Source organism: Oncorhynchus tshawytscha, linkage group LG04, assembly GCF_018296145.1.
Source record: "Oncorhynchus tshawytscha isolate Ot180627B linkage group LG04, Otsh_v2.0, whole genome shotgun sequence".
Lineage (NCBI taxonomy): Eukaryota > Metazoa > Chordata > Actinopteri > Salmoniformes > Salmonidae > Oncorhynchus > Oncorhynchus tshawytscha.
Window position 1 is genome coordinate 40,095,756 of NC_056432.1, and position 17,704 is coordinate 40,113,459.

Here is a 17,704-nt window from a genome sequence, read left to right on the forward strand (position 1 = left end):
CCACTTGTTTCTTGGGCTCAGTGCTAGTGAATGACACTCAACCGGTCTTCAGAGGGGAAACAAGGTGATTAGCTCACTAAAGAACTCTAAAGCCAAAGATGTGTTTGTAGTTTTTAAGAAAGGTAGAGTCCAGCCCAGAGTCACTCATTGGCCCCATTACTAAGATCACCAACACATCTATTGGTCAGGGGGTGTTTCCAAGGGTCTGGAAGTCCGCATTAATAATGTCAATCTTTAAATCGGGTGACCCTGCTGACGTGAGTAACTACAGGCCCATTAGTATACTACCTGTGGTGTCGAAGGTTGTTGAAAAGTGTGTAGCAGAACAACTGATTGCCCACCTCAACAATAGCCCCTTCACATTACTCTCCATGCAGTTTGGCTTCAGAGCAAAACACTCCACAGAAACAGCCAACTGCTTTCTTCTGGAAAATGTGAAGTCCAAGATGGACAAAGGGGGTGTTGTTGGGGCTGTGTTTCTGGACCTAAGGAAGGTTTTTGATACTGTTAACCATGAGGTTATCATCACAAAATTGTCCAAGTTCAACTTTTCCCTCGATACCTTGAGATGGATGAAATCATACCTTGAAGGCAGAACTCCGTGTGTCAGAGTGAGCAATGAGCTGTCGCCCACTCTTAGCTACGATGTGGGCATGCCCCAAGGATCATTACTGGGGCCCCTCCTGTTCAGTATGTACATTAAATTATCTGCCTTCTGTCTGTACTGGGTCTGAAGTTCAAATGTATGCAGATGGTACAATGATATATGTGCATGCAAAGAGCAAACAACAAGCTGCACAAGAACTCACTACTGTAATGGTCCAGGTTACAAAGTGGCTCAGTGACTCATGTTTGCATCTCAATGTGAAAAACAACTGTCTGCATGTTCTTCACAAAGAGGGCAACAGATGCTACTGAGCCAGATGTATATGTGTCAGGGGAGAACCTCCAGGTGGTATCTGATTTTAAGTACCTTGGCATCATACTTGATTCCAACTTCTCTTTTAAAAAGCAGGTGAAAAAGGTAACTCAAAAAAAAAGGTAACTCGGTGACTGTATAGTTCCCATAAGGAAAAGCACCTTTAGTCAATCTTCTTTCTCTGTGAGAGCATCCCATGTTTGGAATACACTGCCATCAGACACACACACACACACACACACACACACACACAACTGCACCACGTATCACACGTTCACAAAAAACATGAAGGCTTGGCTAAAGGCCAATCAGACTTGTGAACATAATCCCTAGTTGTGTATTGCTGCTTTCCATGTTGTCTGTTGTCTGTAGCTTGTGAGGTGTGGAAATACTTTGTTGCTTTTATGGATTTTGTCTTGTTGCTTTTTGTGCTCTGCCTTGCTTGTCTTATGTTGCTCTGCGTGTGCTCACTGCTCATAGATTGTCTGTTTTGTTATTGTAATTGTTTTTAATAACCTGCCCAGGGACTGCAGTGGAAAATTAGCCGGCTGGCTAAAACCGGCAGTTTTACTGAAACGTTGATTATTGTGCACCGTCCCAGTAAAATAAAAATAAACTCAAACTCAGATGCCGTCTTAATTTGAGCCAGTTTGCTACAGCAGGAAAATAATCCTACAGCAACAAGAAATGTGAATTATGTGGATTATAATTCATTTACATTTGTTGTTCTGGCAAATCAACTCACACTTTAAGGTGGAAATTACAAACTTTAGAAGCCTTTTTAAACCTTGACTACTCTAGTTTGCATTTCCTGTAGTACAGGAAAATTCTCAGCAACAAAAGAGTGATCAAAATAAGATCCTACATCTGTACGTTGTTTATGCCCAGTGATGTGAACCTTCACCCGCAGACCAGTTAGGGGGCGTTTATGTAAGGGCCCTTTATATGTCCCTATAGGGCCCGAGGGTGCTGTCACATGTCCCCTGAGGGATAGGTGAGAAATAGAAAGCTGTTGATTTAGGGTTCTCTCCTGTCACGCCCTGGCCTTAGTATTTTGTGTTTTCTTTATTATTTTTGTCAGGCCAGGGTGTAACATGGGTATTTATGTGGTGTGTTTTGTCTAGGTTTTTTTGTAGGTAATGGGATTGTGGTTAGTGAAGTAGTCTAGGTAAGTCTATGGTTTCCTAGAGTGGTTCTCTATCAGAGGCAGGTGTTTATCGTTGTCTCTGATTGGGAACCATATTTAGGCAGCCATATTCTTTGAGTGTTTCGTGGGTGATTGTTCCTGTCTCTGTGTTTTGCACCAGTTAGGACTGTTTTTGGTTTTCCACGGTTTCTTGTTTTGTATATGTTTATTGTTCACGTTATCATCTTTATTAAAGATGTTTATAAATAACCACGCTGCATTTTGGTCCTCCTCTCTTTCAACAGAAGAAAACTATAACATCTCCTCTCTCGCTCTCAATTCAACAGGCTTTATTTGGCATGTTTACATTGCTATAGCAAGTGAAAGAGATTATAAAAAGAACAGAAAACATTACACTCAGTTCCAAAGGAAGAGACATATCAAATGTCATAGTATGGCTATATATAGAGTAACGATGTGCAAATAGTTCATGTACAAATGGGAAAATAAATCAAAATAAATATGGGTTGTATTTACAATTATTTGTTCTTCACTGGTTGCCCTTTTCTTGTGGCAACTGGTCACAAATCTTGCTGTTGTGATTACACACTGGTATTTCACCCAATAGATATGAGATTATCGACATTTGATTTGTTTTCGAATTCTTTGTGTGTTTGTGTAATCGGAGAGAAGTATGTTTCTCTAATATGGCCATACATTTGGCAGGAGGTTCGGAAGTGCAGCTCAGTTTCCAACTAATTTTCTGGGCAGTGTGCACATAGCCTGTCTTCTCAAGAGCCAGGTCTGCCTGCAGCGGCCTCTCTCAATAGCAAGGCTATGCTCACTGAGTCTGTACATAGTCAAAGCTTTCCTTAATTTTGGGTCAGTCACAGTGGTCAGGTATTCTGCAGCTGTGTACTCTCTGTTTAGGACCAATTAGCATTCTAGTTTGCTCTGTTTTTTTGTTAATTCTTTCCAATGTGTCAAGTAATTATCTTTTTGTTTTCTCATGACTTGGTTGGGTCTAATTGTGTTGCTGCCCTAGGGCTCTGTGTGGTCTGAGTCCCAGGACCAGCTTGCTTAGGGGACACTTCTCTAGGTTCATCTCTCTGTAGATGATGGCTTTGTTATGGAAGGTTTGGGAATCGCTTCCTTTTCGGTGGTTGTAGAATTTACCGGCTCTTTTCTGGATTTTTAAAATTAACGGTTATTGGCCTAATTCTGCATGCAGTCTCAATTCGGTGTTTGTAACATTTTCTTTATTGGCGTAATGTACCTATTGCAAATGGAATGATTCATTAACAATATATTTTAAAAAGTGTAATTTAGCAGACGCTCTTATCCAGCGCGACTGTTATGGGATTATATCAACATCCTTAAAGGTAATAAATATTGTCACAGACAGGATCACCAGTAACAACAATAATCAAGGGTTTGGGGGGGATGGGGTTATATTAAAAATTTAAATCAATAAGAAAATAAATAAGTAGGTAAGACTTGGTTGGTCTGTCACTAGGCAGGTTTCCATTGACCCAGGTTTAAAACGACAAAAACAATGTCACATTTTCTAAAGCTCGACATTGTTTATTTGTTCGACGGGTGGATTTTCTTTTGTGTGTAACTCTCTGTATTGTGGCAATGTTGATGGAAACGGTGTTTGTTTTTTCTTCAAATAAATGATGATTGCCGAATAATTAAAAGGTACGCGGGGCGGGGCACGTGATGCCAAGCTTGCTAAATAAATGTTTTAACTGTAAAAATAAATGTTTCTTTGCAGGACAAGGATTGTCCTGACTTTCAAGAATGCCTGAATTGCTTCGCCTTGCTTTCTGGTTGGCTGGATGCAAGTTTCCCCGTCCAATTATTTCATATCGACAGCTGTGCAAGTTTCACCATGGCACTGGCCGTGGCGATACGTTGGCACGTGAGAATTTTTTGAAAATGGCAAAAAGTACATTCTTACATTCTATCCATTCTGGCTTCTGCAAGTTACCTGAGACGAGAAACAGATAGGTGGGAGGGTATACAGGATGTCGGGAAATGTATTAATGCGCAATTTCCCTAAATGGATAATGGAAACACTTCGACCACTATTTTTTACAAGAAAGTCGTTGGGGTGGTTTGACGTCATTACCTCCAGCTGTTTTTATAGCCACACAACAGTTCAAAGGAAAAGCACCTTAGCGGACAATTGTCACATCTATTTTCTATGTCAACTATCCAAATGTCAACAAAAACATCACTGGACAAGTCACATGGAAACGTTGCTACTCCCGTCCCTCATTTTATGGCAGGCAGCAATGTTGTGCGCTGCCAACCCCACAGCTCTCTACATCCTCCCCCACTCCCCCAACAGGATGGGTAGCCTATTCTCATCAGAGAGGTCGTGGAAACCTGTATTGTTCTTTGTGTTACTCTGGACATGTAGGAGAATCTTGCATAACTCCGCATGCAGGGTTTCAAATGGGGTGTTTGTCCCATTGTATGAAATCTTGTTTCGCAAGTGGACCCAATACCTCGCCGCCATAAAAAGCAATTGGTCCAATGATACATTCAGATCGTTTTAGATGCATTTTAATAGGCATTTAAACTAGAATGTGTTTATTAATGGTGTAGAATACCCTGCATGTTTTTTCTCTCAGTTCAGTCACTGCTTAATTTAGACATTTCAGCTTTTCATTTGTAATTCACTTGTAAAAATGTAAAAAACATAATTCCACTTTGACATTATGGGGTATTGTGTATAAGCCAGTGACAAATAAAATCCATTTTCAATTCAGGCTATAACACAACAAAATGTGGAAAAAGTCAAGGGGTGAGAATATTTTCTGAAGGCACTAAGAATTTACAGTGTTATCAGCATATCAATATTATGTTCATTCATTATCAATACCTTATGCATGTTCATGTAAATCGGCTCATGTGCAGTCATATTGTTCCTAAGATGAACCAAGGTCTCTGAGACCTGGATCGTATTCATTAGTGCCCATTCTAGCGAACCATAGCAAACATTTTTGCGATGGAAAACCCAGTAGGTCCCTTCCTGTTTCGACCAGTTTGCTTCCGTTTGGTTCCAAATGAATACAACCCTGGCCACATATTCTGCCCACATTATCAGGATCCTGACAATGCTATCAGTAGATAGCTGACGCCTTGTCAGTTTATGGTATATAGTCGGCACAGACAATCTGACATGGCAAGGAACACTGTAGCCTTCCACTAATGTTAATCAGAGGAAATACTAGTTATGTTGTTAGTCTACCCACCTAATGCCGTACTTATTGTACTGTTTCATATTGTATTGGATGTGTATATTTTTGTAATTACAGGGCTCATTTGTAAAACAGACCTTGGTTTCAGCAGGACTCCCTGTCAAAAGAAAGGTTAAATTCAATAAAAATGTAAGTTGTAAGAATGTGGCAGCGCAACTTGTCAGAGTTATTTTTTTCATTAGAAAGAACACACAGTTCTGGAATTAATTTTTTGCTTCTTATCTTTTTTAGTTGAAGTAGGCTAATGTCACTTACACCACCTCAAATGATTGGCAGGTTTGAACTTCTATTGTTTGTTTCCATTGTTCTCTCCCTGGATAAAGATTGTCATTGTTTTGAGTCTACTGTTTCATAAAGGTAGACACTGCTGTAATACCTTTTGACTTCCTCCTGCCATGAACACTTGAGTGACAGGATACTTCCTCAACATGTTTCTTTCCACTTGACTACCTTGGCTAATTTAGGACCAAATTCTAACATGAGGTACTTTTCTGCATACGGTGCATTCGGAAAGTATTCAGACCCCTTGACTTTTCCCACATTTTGTTACAGCCTTGTTCTAAAATGGATTCAATATTTTTTTTCTTCTCATCAATCTACACACAATACCCCATAATGACAAAGCAAAAACAAGTTATACATTTTTGCAAATGTATTAACAAAAAATAAAATAAATGGAAATATCACATTTACATACGTTTTCAGACCCTTTACTCAGTACTTTGTTGAAGCACCTTTGGCAACGATTACAGCCTCGAGGCTTCTTGGGTATGAAGCAACAAACTTGGCACACATGTATTTGGGAAGTTCCTCCCATTATTTTCTGCAGAACCTCTCAAGCTCTGTAAGGTTGGATGAGGAGAGTGTCGCTGCACAGCTATTTTCAGGTCTCTCCAGAGATGTTCGATTGTGTTCAAGTCCGGGCTCTGGTTGGGCCACTCAAGGACATTCAGAGACTTGTCCCGAAGCTGCTCCGGTGTCATCTTGGCTGTGTGCTTAGGGTCGTTGTCCTGTTAGGAGGTGAACCTTCACCCCAGTCTGAGGTCCTGAGCTCTCTGGCACAGGTTTTCATCTAGGATCTTTCTGTACTTTGCTCCGTTCATCTTTGCCTCGATCCTGACTTGTCTCCCAGTCCCTGCTGCTGAAAAACATCCCCACAACATGATGCTGCCACCACCACCATTCTTCAGGCCAAATAGTTCAATCTTGGTTTCATTAGACCGGAGAATCTTGTTTCTCATAGTCGGAGAGTCCTTTAGGTGCTTTTTGGCAAACTCCAAGCGGAATGTCATGTGCCTTTTACTGGTGAGTGGCTTCCATCTGGCCACTATACCATAAAGTGCTGCAAAGATGGTTGTCCTTCTGGAAGGTTCTCCCATCTCCACAGAAGAAGTCTGGGGCCTTTTCAGAGTGACCATCAGGTTCTTGGTCACCTCCCTGACCAAGGCCTGTCTCCCCCAATTGCTCAGTTTGGCAGGGCGACCAGCTCTTGGAAGAGTCACGGTGCTTCCAAACTTCTTCCATTTAAGAATGATGGAGACCACGGTGTTCTTGGGAACCTTCAATGCTGCAGACATTTTTTGGTACCCTGTGCCTCAACACAATCCTGTCTCGGAGCTCTACAAGACAATTCCTTCGACCTCATGGCTTGGTTTTTGCTCTGACATGCACTGTCAACTATGGGACCTTATATAGACAGTTTTGTGCCTTTCCAAATCATGTCCAATCAAGTTGTAGAAACATCTCAAGGATGGTCAATGGAAACAGGATGCACCGGAGCTCAATTTCGAGTCTCATAGCAAAGGGTTTGAATACTTATGTAAATAAGTTATCTGTTTTTTTTGTTTTTTTTATACATTTCTTGAAAACTGTTGTCATTATGGGGTATTGTGTGTAGATTGATGAGGAAATGTATTTAATCCATTTTAGAATAAGCCTGTAATGTAACATAATGTGGAAAAAGTCAAGGGATCTGAATACTTTCTGAATGCACTGTAAGCTTACTTTTTCTTGTGGCCAAAGAGCTCCATTTTTATGTCATCTGACCATAGCACAGCCTGGAGTTTGATAAACTCAATGGCACTTGGATTAGAACTGGTTCTATGGTCAGATGACATGGAAATATACCTCTTTGTCTATGCACACCAGTGGTGGGTGTCACGCCCTGGTCTAAGTATTTTGTGTTTTTCTTCATGTATTGGGTCAGGCCAGGGTGTGGCATGGGGTTTTTGTATTGTGGTGTGTTTTGTCTTGGGGTTTTGGTGTGTATGTATTGGGATTGTAGCTAGTGGGGTTATCTAGCAAGGTCTATGGCTGTCTGGAGTGGTTCTCAATCAGAGGCAGGTGTTTATCGTTGTCTCTGATTGGGAACCATATTAAGGCAGCCATATTCTTTGAGTTTGTCGTGGGTGATTGTCCTTAGTGTCCTTGTTCCTATCGTTGTTAGTTTTCACAAGTATAGGCTGTTTCGGTTTTTGTTTCGTTCATTACGTTCTTTGTTTTGTAGTGTTTGTGTTAATTCGTGTTTACGTTGTTCATTAAACATGGATCGCAATCTACACGCTGAATTTTGGTCCGACTCTCCTTCACCACAAGAGAACCGTAACAGAATCACCCACCAGCAATGGACCAAGCAGCGTGTCAACAGGCAGGAGCAGCCCAAAGAGGAGATGCGCTATAAGGATTTCTGGACATGGGAGGAAATCCTAAATGGAGAAGGACCCTGGGCTCAGCCTGGAGAATATCGCCGCCCCAAAGAAGAACTGGAGGCGGCGAAAGCGGAGAGGCGCCGCTATGAGGAGGCAGCACGTCGACTCGGAAGGAAGCCTGAGAGTCAGCTTAGCAGCTCCCCGCACCAGGCTTCCTGTGCGTGTTCTCGGTTCAGTACCACCAGTACCAGCACCACACATCAGGCCTACAGTGCGCCTCGCCTCTCCAGCGCTGCCGGAGCCTTTCTCCTCTCCTGCGCTGCCGGAGTCTCCCGTCTGTTCAGCGCAGCCGGAGCCTTTCTCCTCTACAGCGCTGCTGGAGTCTCCCGCCTGTTCAGCGCAGCCAGAGCCTTTCTCCTCTACAGCGCTGCTGGAGTCTCCCGCCTGTTCAGCGCAGCCAGAGCCTCTCTCCTCTCCTGCGCTGCCGGAGTCTCCCGCCTGTTCAGCGCAGCCAGAGCTGCCAGCCTGCATGGAGCAGCCAGAGCTGCCAGCCTGCATGGAGCAGCCAGAGCTGCCAGCCTGCATGGAGCAGCCAGAGCTGCCAGCCTGCATGGAGCAGCCAGAGCTGCCAGCCTGCATGGAGAAGCCAGAGCTGCCAGCCGGCATGGAGCAGCCAGAGCTGTCAGTCTGCATAGAGCAGCCAGAGCTGTCAGTCTGCATGGAGCAGCCAGAGCTGTCAGTCTGCATGGAGCAGCCAGAGCTGCCAGCCTGCATGGAGCAGCCAGAGCTGTCAGTCTGCATGGAGCAGCCAGAGCTGCCAGCCTGCATGGAGCAGCCAGAGCTGTCAGTCTGCAAGGAGCTGCCAGTCTGCAAGGAGCTGCCAGTCTGCAAGGAGCTGCCAGTCTGCAAGGATCTGCCAGTCAGCCAGACTCTTCCAGATCTGCCAGTCAGCCAGACTCTTCCAGATCTGCCAGTCAGCCAGACTCTTCCAGATCTGCCAGTCAGCCAGACTCTTCCAGATCTGCCAGTCAGCCAGACTCTTCCAGATCCGCCAGTCAGCCAGACTCTTCCAGATCCGCCAGTCAGCCAGACTCTTCCAGATCCCCCAGTCGGCCGGGATCCGCCAGTCGGCCGGGATCCGCCAGTCGGCCGGGATCCGCCAGTCGGCCAGGATCCGCCAGTCAGCCAGGATCTGCTGAAACCACCAGCCAGCCAGGATCTGGTAGATCTACCTACCTGCCTGAGCTTCCTCTCACTCCCGAGCTTCCTCTCACTCCCGAGCTTCCTCTCACTGCCGAGCTTCCTCTCACTGCCGAGCTTCCTCTCACTGCCGAGCTTCCTCTCACTGCTGAGCTTTCTCTCACTGCCGAGCTTTTTCTCACTGCCGAGCTTCCTCTCACTCCCGAGCTTCCCCTCAGTCCCGAGCTGTCCTTCAGTCCCGATCTGCTCCTCATTCCAGTGGGTTTCTGGGTGAGGACTACTAGGCCATGGTCGGCGGCGAGGGTGGACTATCCAGGGACGCGAGGAGAGGGGACTAAGACATTGACTGAGTGGGTTCCACGTCCCGCGCCGGAGCCGCCACCATGGACAGACGCCCACCCGGACCCTCCCTATTGTTTTGAGGTGCGTTCGGGAGTCTGCACCTTAGGGGGGGGGGTTCTGTCACGCCCTGGTCTAAGCATTTTGTGTTTTTCTTCATGTATTGGGTCAGGCCAGGGTGTGGCATGGGGTTTTTGTATTGTGGTGTGTTTTGTCTTGGGGTTTTGGTGTGTATGTATTGGGATTGTAGCTAGTGGGGTTATCTAGCGAGGTCTATGGCTGTCTGGAGTGGTTCTCAATCAGAGGCAGGTGTTTATCGTTGTCTCTGATTGGGAACCATATTTAGGCAGCCATATTCTTTGAGTTTGTCGTGGGTGATTGTCCTTAGTGTCCTTGTTCCTATCGTTGTTAGTTTTCACAAGTATAGGCTGTTTCGGTTTTCGTTTCGTTCATTACGTTCTTTGTTTTGTAGTATTTGTGTTAATTTGTGTTTACGTTGTTCATTAAACATGGATCGCAATCTACACGCTGCATTTTGGTCCAACTCTCCTTCACCACAAGAGAACCGTAACAGTGGGTTTGGCATCAAAATGGAAGCATACCTGTATGCAGAAAAATAACTCATACCTAGAGTAAAATATGGTGGCGGATCTTTGATGTTACGGTGCTGTTTTGCTTCCACTGGTCCTGGGATCCTTGTTAAGGTCAACGGCATCATGAACTTGACCAAGTACCAGGACATTTTAGCCAAAAACCTGGTTGCCTCTGCCGGGAGGCTGACACTTGGCCACAAGTGGATCTTCCACCAAACCAAGACAATAACCCCAAGCACTAATCAAAATCCACAAAAATATTTTTTTTGCAATGGCCATCTGTCTTCAGACATGAATCCCATTGAAAACCTGTGGTTTTGGGCTGCTCTCATAGCAGCCCATAAGAGCAGCTGAAGGATAACAAGGATCTGGAAAGATTCAGTATGGAGGAATGGTCTAAGATCCCTCCCAACGTGTTCTCCAGGGGGAGGGTGCTAGAGTATTGAAAACAGGGTGCCAATAATTTGGACCCTTATCTTTTATTACTTTTTAAACAAAATCTCGTTCTCTGAGCAATTGTATTGGTATAAAATAATTTCCCCCCTTTTTTGTGTGCGTACAATACAGCTCAGTATTTGTATTATTTATTTTTATAGTCTTTTTTGCTCAACTTTATCAAGGGTGCCAATAGTTATGGACCTGACTGTATATGGCTCTGGCCAGGAATTAAATAGCAGAGAGTATTGATACCCAGGCTAAAGCACTGCTCTCCTCTGTGTGTCCAGGGGGGTACCAATGACCAGCGGGGATAAAGACTAACATCCTAGCCTGGGTTCCTGTTCTCCGACCCCAGACATGGAAGAAGGGCCAGCCACCAAGAAAGTAGGAGGCTGAATAAACAGGAACAATTGAAAAACGTTTGGGGGATGGCAGGTCCCTGTTCTCATTCTAAAATGCAATCGCATTAGCCAAGCTAATAGACAGACCTCTATTAGGGACTTATTCTTTGATTCCAGTCACAACAATGCAGACCAACCAAGCCTTTGTGCACACAGGAATGAGATCATAGGGGTTGTGGCTTGTGCTGCACCTTACTCGGGTAACCAGGTGCACGCACACACACACGCACATGCTGCCTCACCTTGGCTACATTTCCCAGGTACTGATAATATTCTGTGTGTAAGTATCTCAAGCCACCTCCCTATCCAGCTTCACTGGTTTTTATATTTAGCTTTGGAAACGGAATTATATATTTTTAAACATGTATTTATCCAGGTGTATCAATTAAGAACAAATTATTATTTACAATGACTGCAATTGCTTGCACTTTAGGACATGTATGTAATGCTTTCCTGATTACCTAATCGCATTCACTCAAAACAACAAAGGAGCGAGGTATTTTTCCATCCCAGGTTGGGAGCCAGGCTATGGTGTACCCTGCTTTTGAAGATGCATGGAGTCGTGATGAGGACTGATGCATAAACACACCTACCTGTACAATTGGCCCAGCGTCATCCGGGTTTGGCCGGTGTAGGCCGTCATTGTAAATAAGAATTTGTTCTTAACTTACTTCCCTAGTTAAACAAAAGGTTCAATATTTTTTTTTTTAAATCTACATTTAATGTGGATGATTATGGATAATCATGAATGAATCAGGAATAATGATGAAAAATAAAGTTAGACACATATCATACACGACAAGACATGCTAACCTCTCACCATTACCAATCACATTTATTTGGTGAATGACATTTATGCCTCAAACATTCTTACTCATCATTATTCACGATTCATTCATGATTATCCGTAATCATGGTAGCATCCACAATAATGTATAAGTTTTCAGAAACATAATTGTAATCTTATAATAAAAGTTTCTCCAAAATAACACATTACATTATTTACCATTAATTTCTATGAATGGCTAGGAATATGGGACCAAATACTAAACTTGACAAAATGTAATAGACTATAAAGTGAATTTGTCCAAATTTTTATGACACCGTCAAATGGGGGGACTAGATAGATAAAGTTCTTTAATTTCTAAATGGTATAACAGATATGTAATAAAAAATACCCTCAAATAAAAGGTGATATTTTGCACTGTCCCTTTATAGGAAACATTGGATCTCAAATACTGGAGTATAGAGCCAAATGAAACGTTTTAGCTTCAATGTCCAAATAAATAAGTAGGGGGGTTAAGAATATAATCATGGTGCTACTGAAGACTTCTCTAAAACTACAAATGCAGTTTAACACCTACTGTGGTGTTAGAGAATAAACCTTAACAGAATTTGAATGTCTGTTGTAATAACTTATACAAAAATGGAAATGTATAGCATTGGTGATTTGTGCATTTCAAATCAAATGTTATTTGTCACATGCGTCGAATACAGCAGGTGTAGAAATGCTTACTTACAAGCCCTTAACCAACAATGCCGTTTTAAGAATAAATAAGTGTTAAGAAAGTCTTTTCTAAATAAACTGAAGTAAACAGTAAATAAATAAAAAGAAAATAGAAAAATAACAAATAATTAAAGAGCAATAATAAAATAACAAGGCTATATACGGGGAGTACTGGTACAGAGTTAATGTGCGGGGCACAGGTTAGTCGAGGTCATATATATACATGTGGGTAGTGGTAAAGTGACTATACATAGATAAACCTATGGATGGGTATCTGCATTGTACATTGAGATATAGAATCTGTGGTGTTCATATCAGCTTTCCATTATTCCAATGATGAGCAGAGTAAAACCAGCAGAACTGGAGCCAAACCAGTCCTCAAAGCCTCTTTGAACATGAAGCTCAAGAGACACACCTTTCTGTCATCCATTCACGCACACATGTGTCAGTCAGCCATGTTTCTGTCTCTCTCTTGCCCCCTGGACATTTGCATTATTTATTCTGTCCTCGTTGTTTTCGCTGAAATCAGCACTGTATTGGTGTTGCCTCCTACAGGCAGCTTCATGTTTACGTAGGAATACCTATAACCTGTAGGATACCCTACTACACTTAAACAGATCAAGTGCTTTGCACTGTCAGTCCTCTGTCTAAACATGTTGGCCAAATGTTTGCAGTTTGATTGATTTGACATTTGTTCCTTATGCTTGTATATCATTCCACTGTGCTTGAGACAGACCTGGAGGTGATTGTTGAAGTATGTAAGTGACTGATCGCAAAATATGGGTCATCATACATAAAAATGATTATAATAATAGGAGTGATTGATATTCCGGTTCTAGTGTACGTCTTTAACCTTCTTTGATAAATGAGGATTTAGCCAATCCGTTATAAAAACCAGTATACATACAAGAAGTATACAAACAGACATTGAAAACATACGCTAGGGGGTACAACAAATGACAGACCTTAAAAGACCTTAAAAGAAACACACATTGATTGTTTTAACAGCTTTCTAATTAGAAGAATGTAGAATGGTCTTAATGTACTGCTCAAATTCCTTATAGAAAACATGGATGTTTTTTTTTTTTTTTTATTAGTGAATTTACATTTATGAATATGACATTTTTCAATTAGCACAATTAGATTGGAGGTAAAATTGTTTTTCTTTATCCTTCTGACAGTTAAGGAAACTGAGCAGCACATTCTCCCATGAAAAACAAAAGTAATCAAGAATATTAACAATTATAAAACTATTAATATCTTAACATATATATATATGCAAAACTGTTTCTGGATGCTCACCACAAAGAGTACAGTTAATGTTTTTTTGAGTTTCTTCAGGTAATGATTCACAGGGTAATATTTCTGGATCATTCTGAAAGAGACCTCTTTAACCTTGTTAACAAGCAGGTATTTGTGTGGTAATAACCAGAATTTTTTCCAACAGATATGATTGACAAATGTATTCCAGTAAATTGTGACATAAGGAATGGATACAATATCCCTTTGAAATAAAGCAGGTATAGATCTGTTGTTCTGAGGGAGCAAGGAGAAACACATTTTTCCTAATGAAGAGTCAACTGGATTAAGGGAGGGTAGGTCAAGAAGGTGAGGTCTGGTTACACCTATAAACAACATGAGAGTTCCAGATGGAATATCAAAGACTATGGCGAACTCTAGGTGTAAACAGGGATATTGTAACGTGATACAAATGTCCTCATAATTGAGTAACAATCATGCATTAAAAAGCTGACTCACCAGCAGGATATTATTGAGCCAGTTGTCTTTGAAAAACAGATAATTTTGTAGGAATCTTATCAATGTTATTAGTTACAAAGTAACAAAACTGAAGCCACCAAAATGGGAGAAGATATAATGAGGGATGAAATTCAAAATTGAAGTTGGATTCTTTAAGAAATGTTTAGCACAGTTTATCTTAAAAGTATTATTCAAAGTTCATAACGACAGGTTTCCCCAATATTGCCAATCCGTTTCGACCGGTTTCTCGAAGAAAGCAAACGTCAGGCTTGTTCCCCGCCCTCTTTCCGTATCAACGCACGGCAGTTACACAGGGAGGGGACTATGGGACTCTTTGCAAATTGCTAGAGTTTGACACCCCATTCGTCAAACGCTCACAGCTGACCCACCGGCAAAAGCACTGGAGGAGAAGTAACGTAGGACGGAGTAGTAGGATGCTCTCACAAAATTGGAGGTTTGTGAATAAGGCTATGTTACGGCATTGATACACTGAATAATAACTTTACTTCACCAGTATACACTGGGAGGCTGTCATATTACCGTATGTGATAGGCTAAACATCTTTTTGGGATGCCTGTTATTCTGTGTTGCTGCAGCAGGGGAAAAAAGGCCACTAAAATGTGCTGTTTTCTCACAACACAATGCCTTTCTAGCTGAACGATTCCTGTTTTCATCAGGTCTCGTGCCAGTCCTCTAGCGCTGGTTGACATGGGCGGGTGATGAGTCTTGACCGACGAGTTACTACCGGGATTACTATGACGGAATTCCTTTCTGTGAAGACTAATTGCATAAAACATCTTAAGTGTTCCATTAAGGAATAACTTCCTCATACCTAAGGGTGTTGCATAGAGCCCCTCAAACATTTCCTTAAGTAAGGACATCGTTTAAGGGTTTTACGGTAGTTTGAAGGCAGGTACGGCAAGAAAGACTCCGGGTACCATGGAGACGACTTGAATCACTGAAGGTCTTGTCAACGAGATCGCAAAATATAACTTCTGCGTTCAAGAAAGGAGAAACGAATTGATTCCGAAGATATGAAACCATTTATTTTAGTTCTCAACTTGTTTCTATTACTTTCTAGCACGTCAAGCTAATTTAGAGTAGGTAGCTTTGTAGGGCTTGGATTATGCACCTTCCATTGTTTAGCTAGCTAACTGGTGACTATTCCTTTTGAAATCAGGGCAGAAGAAAGCGACATTCATCTCCACAAATGCTGTTTACATTGATATCCATACTGAATGATGCAGTTAAGGGACATAATGTGCACCCTTAACTTGATCACTTAATTTAAGGGGGTAATTCGCCCAAAAATGTTTTGTGCGACTGATTTAAAGTTAAGGAAATACACGTAAGACGTTTTATGCTACTGGGCCTTATTTGAGTACTTAAATGCATGCATTCTCACTTGAAGTAATCACTCACTGATTTTACGTGTCTGGAGAGGTGACAGTAAGGGTTCCCCTTTCACCAACCCAGTCCTGTATTTAAATAGACAAGTATCTCAAGACCAGTTTGTTTTTGTATGAACCTCCGAATCCTTCCAAGTCGCTATGCAATCTATACTTAAAAATGTTTAATTCATAAACCCTTACTTTATTTCAGTAGCTGAAATAAAAGATGCCAGAAATGTTCCAAGCTAATTTCTCAAATTTGTGTAATTTCTCAAATTTGTGCAGATTTTGAGCATTTCTCCTTTGCAAAAATAATCCATCCACCTGACTGGTGTGGCATATCAAGAAGCTGATTCAACAGCATGATCATTACACAGTTGCACCTTGTGCTGGGGGAAAAAGGCCACTAAAATGTGCTGTTTTCTCACAACACAATGCCTCAGATGTCTCAAGTTTTGAGGGAGGGTGTAATTGGCATGCTAACTGCAGGGATGTCCACCAGAGCTGTTGCTATAGAATGTAATGTTAATTTCTCTACCATAAGCTGCCTCCAACATCATTTTAGAGAATTTGGCTTCCAACCAGTCGCAGACCACGTGTATGGTGTCATGTGGGCAAGTGGTTTGCTGACGTCAATGTTGTGAACCCATGGTGACAGTGGGGTTATGGTATGGGCAGGCATAAGCTACAGGCAACGAAGACAATTGCATTTTTATTGATGGCAATTTGAATGCACAGAGATACCGTGACGAGATCCTGAAGTCCATTGTCATGCCATTCATCCGCCGTCATCACCTCATGTTTCAGCATTATAATGCATGACCCCATGTCGCAAGGATCTGTACACAATTCCTGGAAGCTGAAAATTGCCCAGTTCTTCCATGGCCTGCATTCTCACCAGACATGTCACCCATTGAGCGTGTTTGGGATGCTCTGGATCAACGTGTATGACAGCGTGTTCCATTTCCCGCCAATATCCAGCAACTTTGCACAGCCATTGAAGAAGAGTGGGAGAACAATCAACAGGCCACAATCAACAGCTTGATCAACTCTATGTGAAGGAGATGTCGCAAATTAAGCAAATGGTGGTCACACCAGATACTGACTGGATTTCCCCTCATTGTCTATAAGATTTAAAGATGTGGGTCAAAAAGAAAATACAAGTATTATCAGTCTTTTGGGGGTAAAGGACAGTCTACCGGTGTCCTTGCTAGCTAGCCACAATGTCCTTCGCTAACACCTGCTGAACATCTGCCCTCACCGTTGTTAACAGAACTGTGGGAAAGTAGTGCCCAGCAGGCGGGGGTTGAAGGAAACAGTTTACCGTGTCCTAGCTAGCTACCTATCCTGCCTGCTGTGTACCGACGCACACAATGTCTTTCGCTCCTGCCTGCCAAACACCTGCCGTTGTTGACAGACCTGCAGGAAAGCAATGCCCAACAGGTGGGGGAATTGTTACCCTTCTCAGCCCATCCAGCTTTACACTCGTTTCCCCCAGAGTCCGGCTAGTACATAAGGCATCCTCCATTCAGGCTGCAAAGGTGTCGGGTCTTCCTTAACTTGATTTAATGGCCCGCCTGCCTAAAAGAGCTGGGAAAATATGCATACTGTCATAATAAAACACAATTTTCCAGCACCATTTTCATGGGTAAAAAAGACTGCTGCACTGAAGAGTGTGCAACATCTAGAAGTTGTCTGAAAATAGTGGTGGCAAATTGTTTTATTAAGACGGTCCACATATTTTCCCTGTCGAATCGAGTTAAGGAGGAAACTGACACCTTTGCAGCCTGAAATAAGGATTATTTATGTACAAGCAGGCTGCCAGGGGGGCATTAGAGTTTAGCTGCCTGGGCACTTTAAAGTCAGACGCAGATGACAAATGATGTAAAAGGAATATTAGTGCCATCTGGTGGCCAGTTGGACTAGCTTCATCAGGGTCCCTTACAAAAAAAAAGATTTCCGTTTTGAAACTGCAATAAAAGTGCAGTAGTGAATGTGTTATTCTGGAAGCAGTCATTGCAGAATAACTGTTGAACTGAAAATTACTGCAGTAGTAGGCTACGTGTATTTTGGACACCGTATTTGCAACATACTGCAGTTATACTGTACTCT

General features: G+C 42.4%; 1 protein-coding gene across 7 annotated transcripts in view; it reads left to right on the forward strand.

Moving 5' to 3' along the window:
* Positions 1-17,704, forward strand: part of LOC112248776 (elongation of very long chain fatty acids protein 7) — a 43,792-nt gene that overhangs the window by 9,861 nt on the left and 16,227 nt on the right. The window contains exon 1 of one of the 7 annotated variants that reach the window (XM_024418083.2): positions 14,452-14,655. The exons of the other annotated variants lie outside the window; for them this stretch is intronic. Within the exon in view, the coding sequence (XP_024273851.1) occupies positions 14,636-14,655 (20 nt within the window). The 5' untranslated portion in view covers positions 14,452-14,635. Of the gene's footprint in view, positions 1-14,451; positions 14,656-17,704 lie in introns of those variants that run through there. 7 annotated transcript variants of the gene reach the window in all.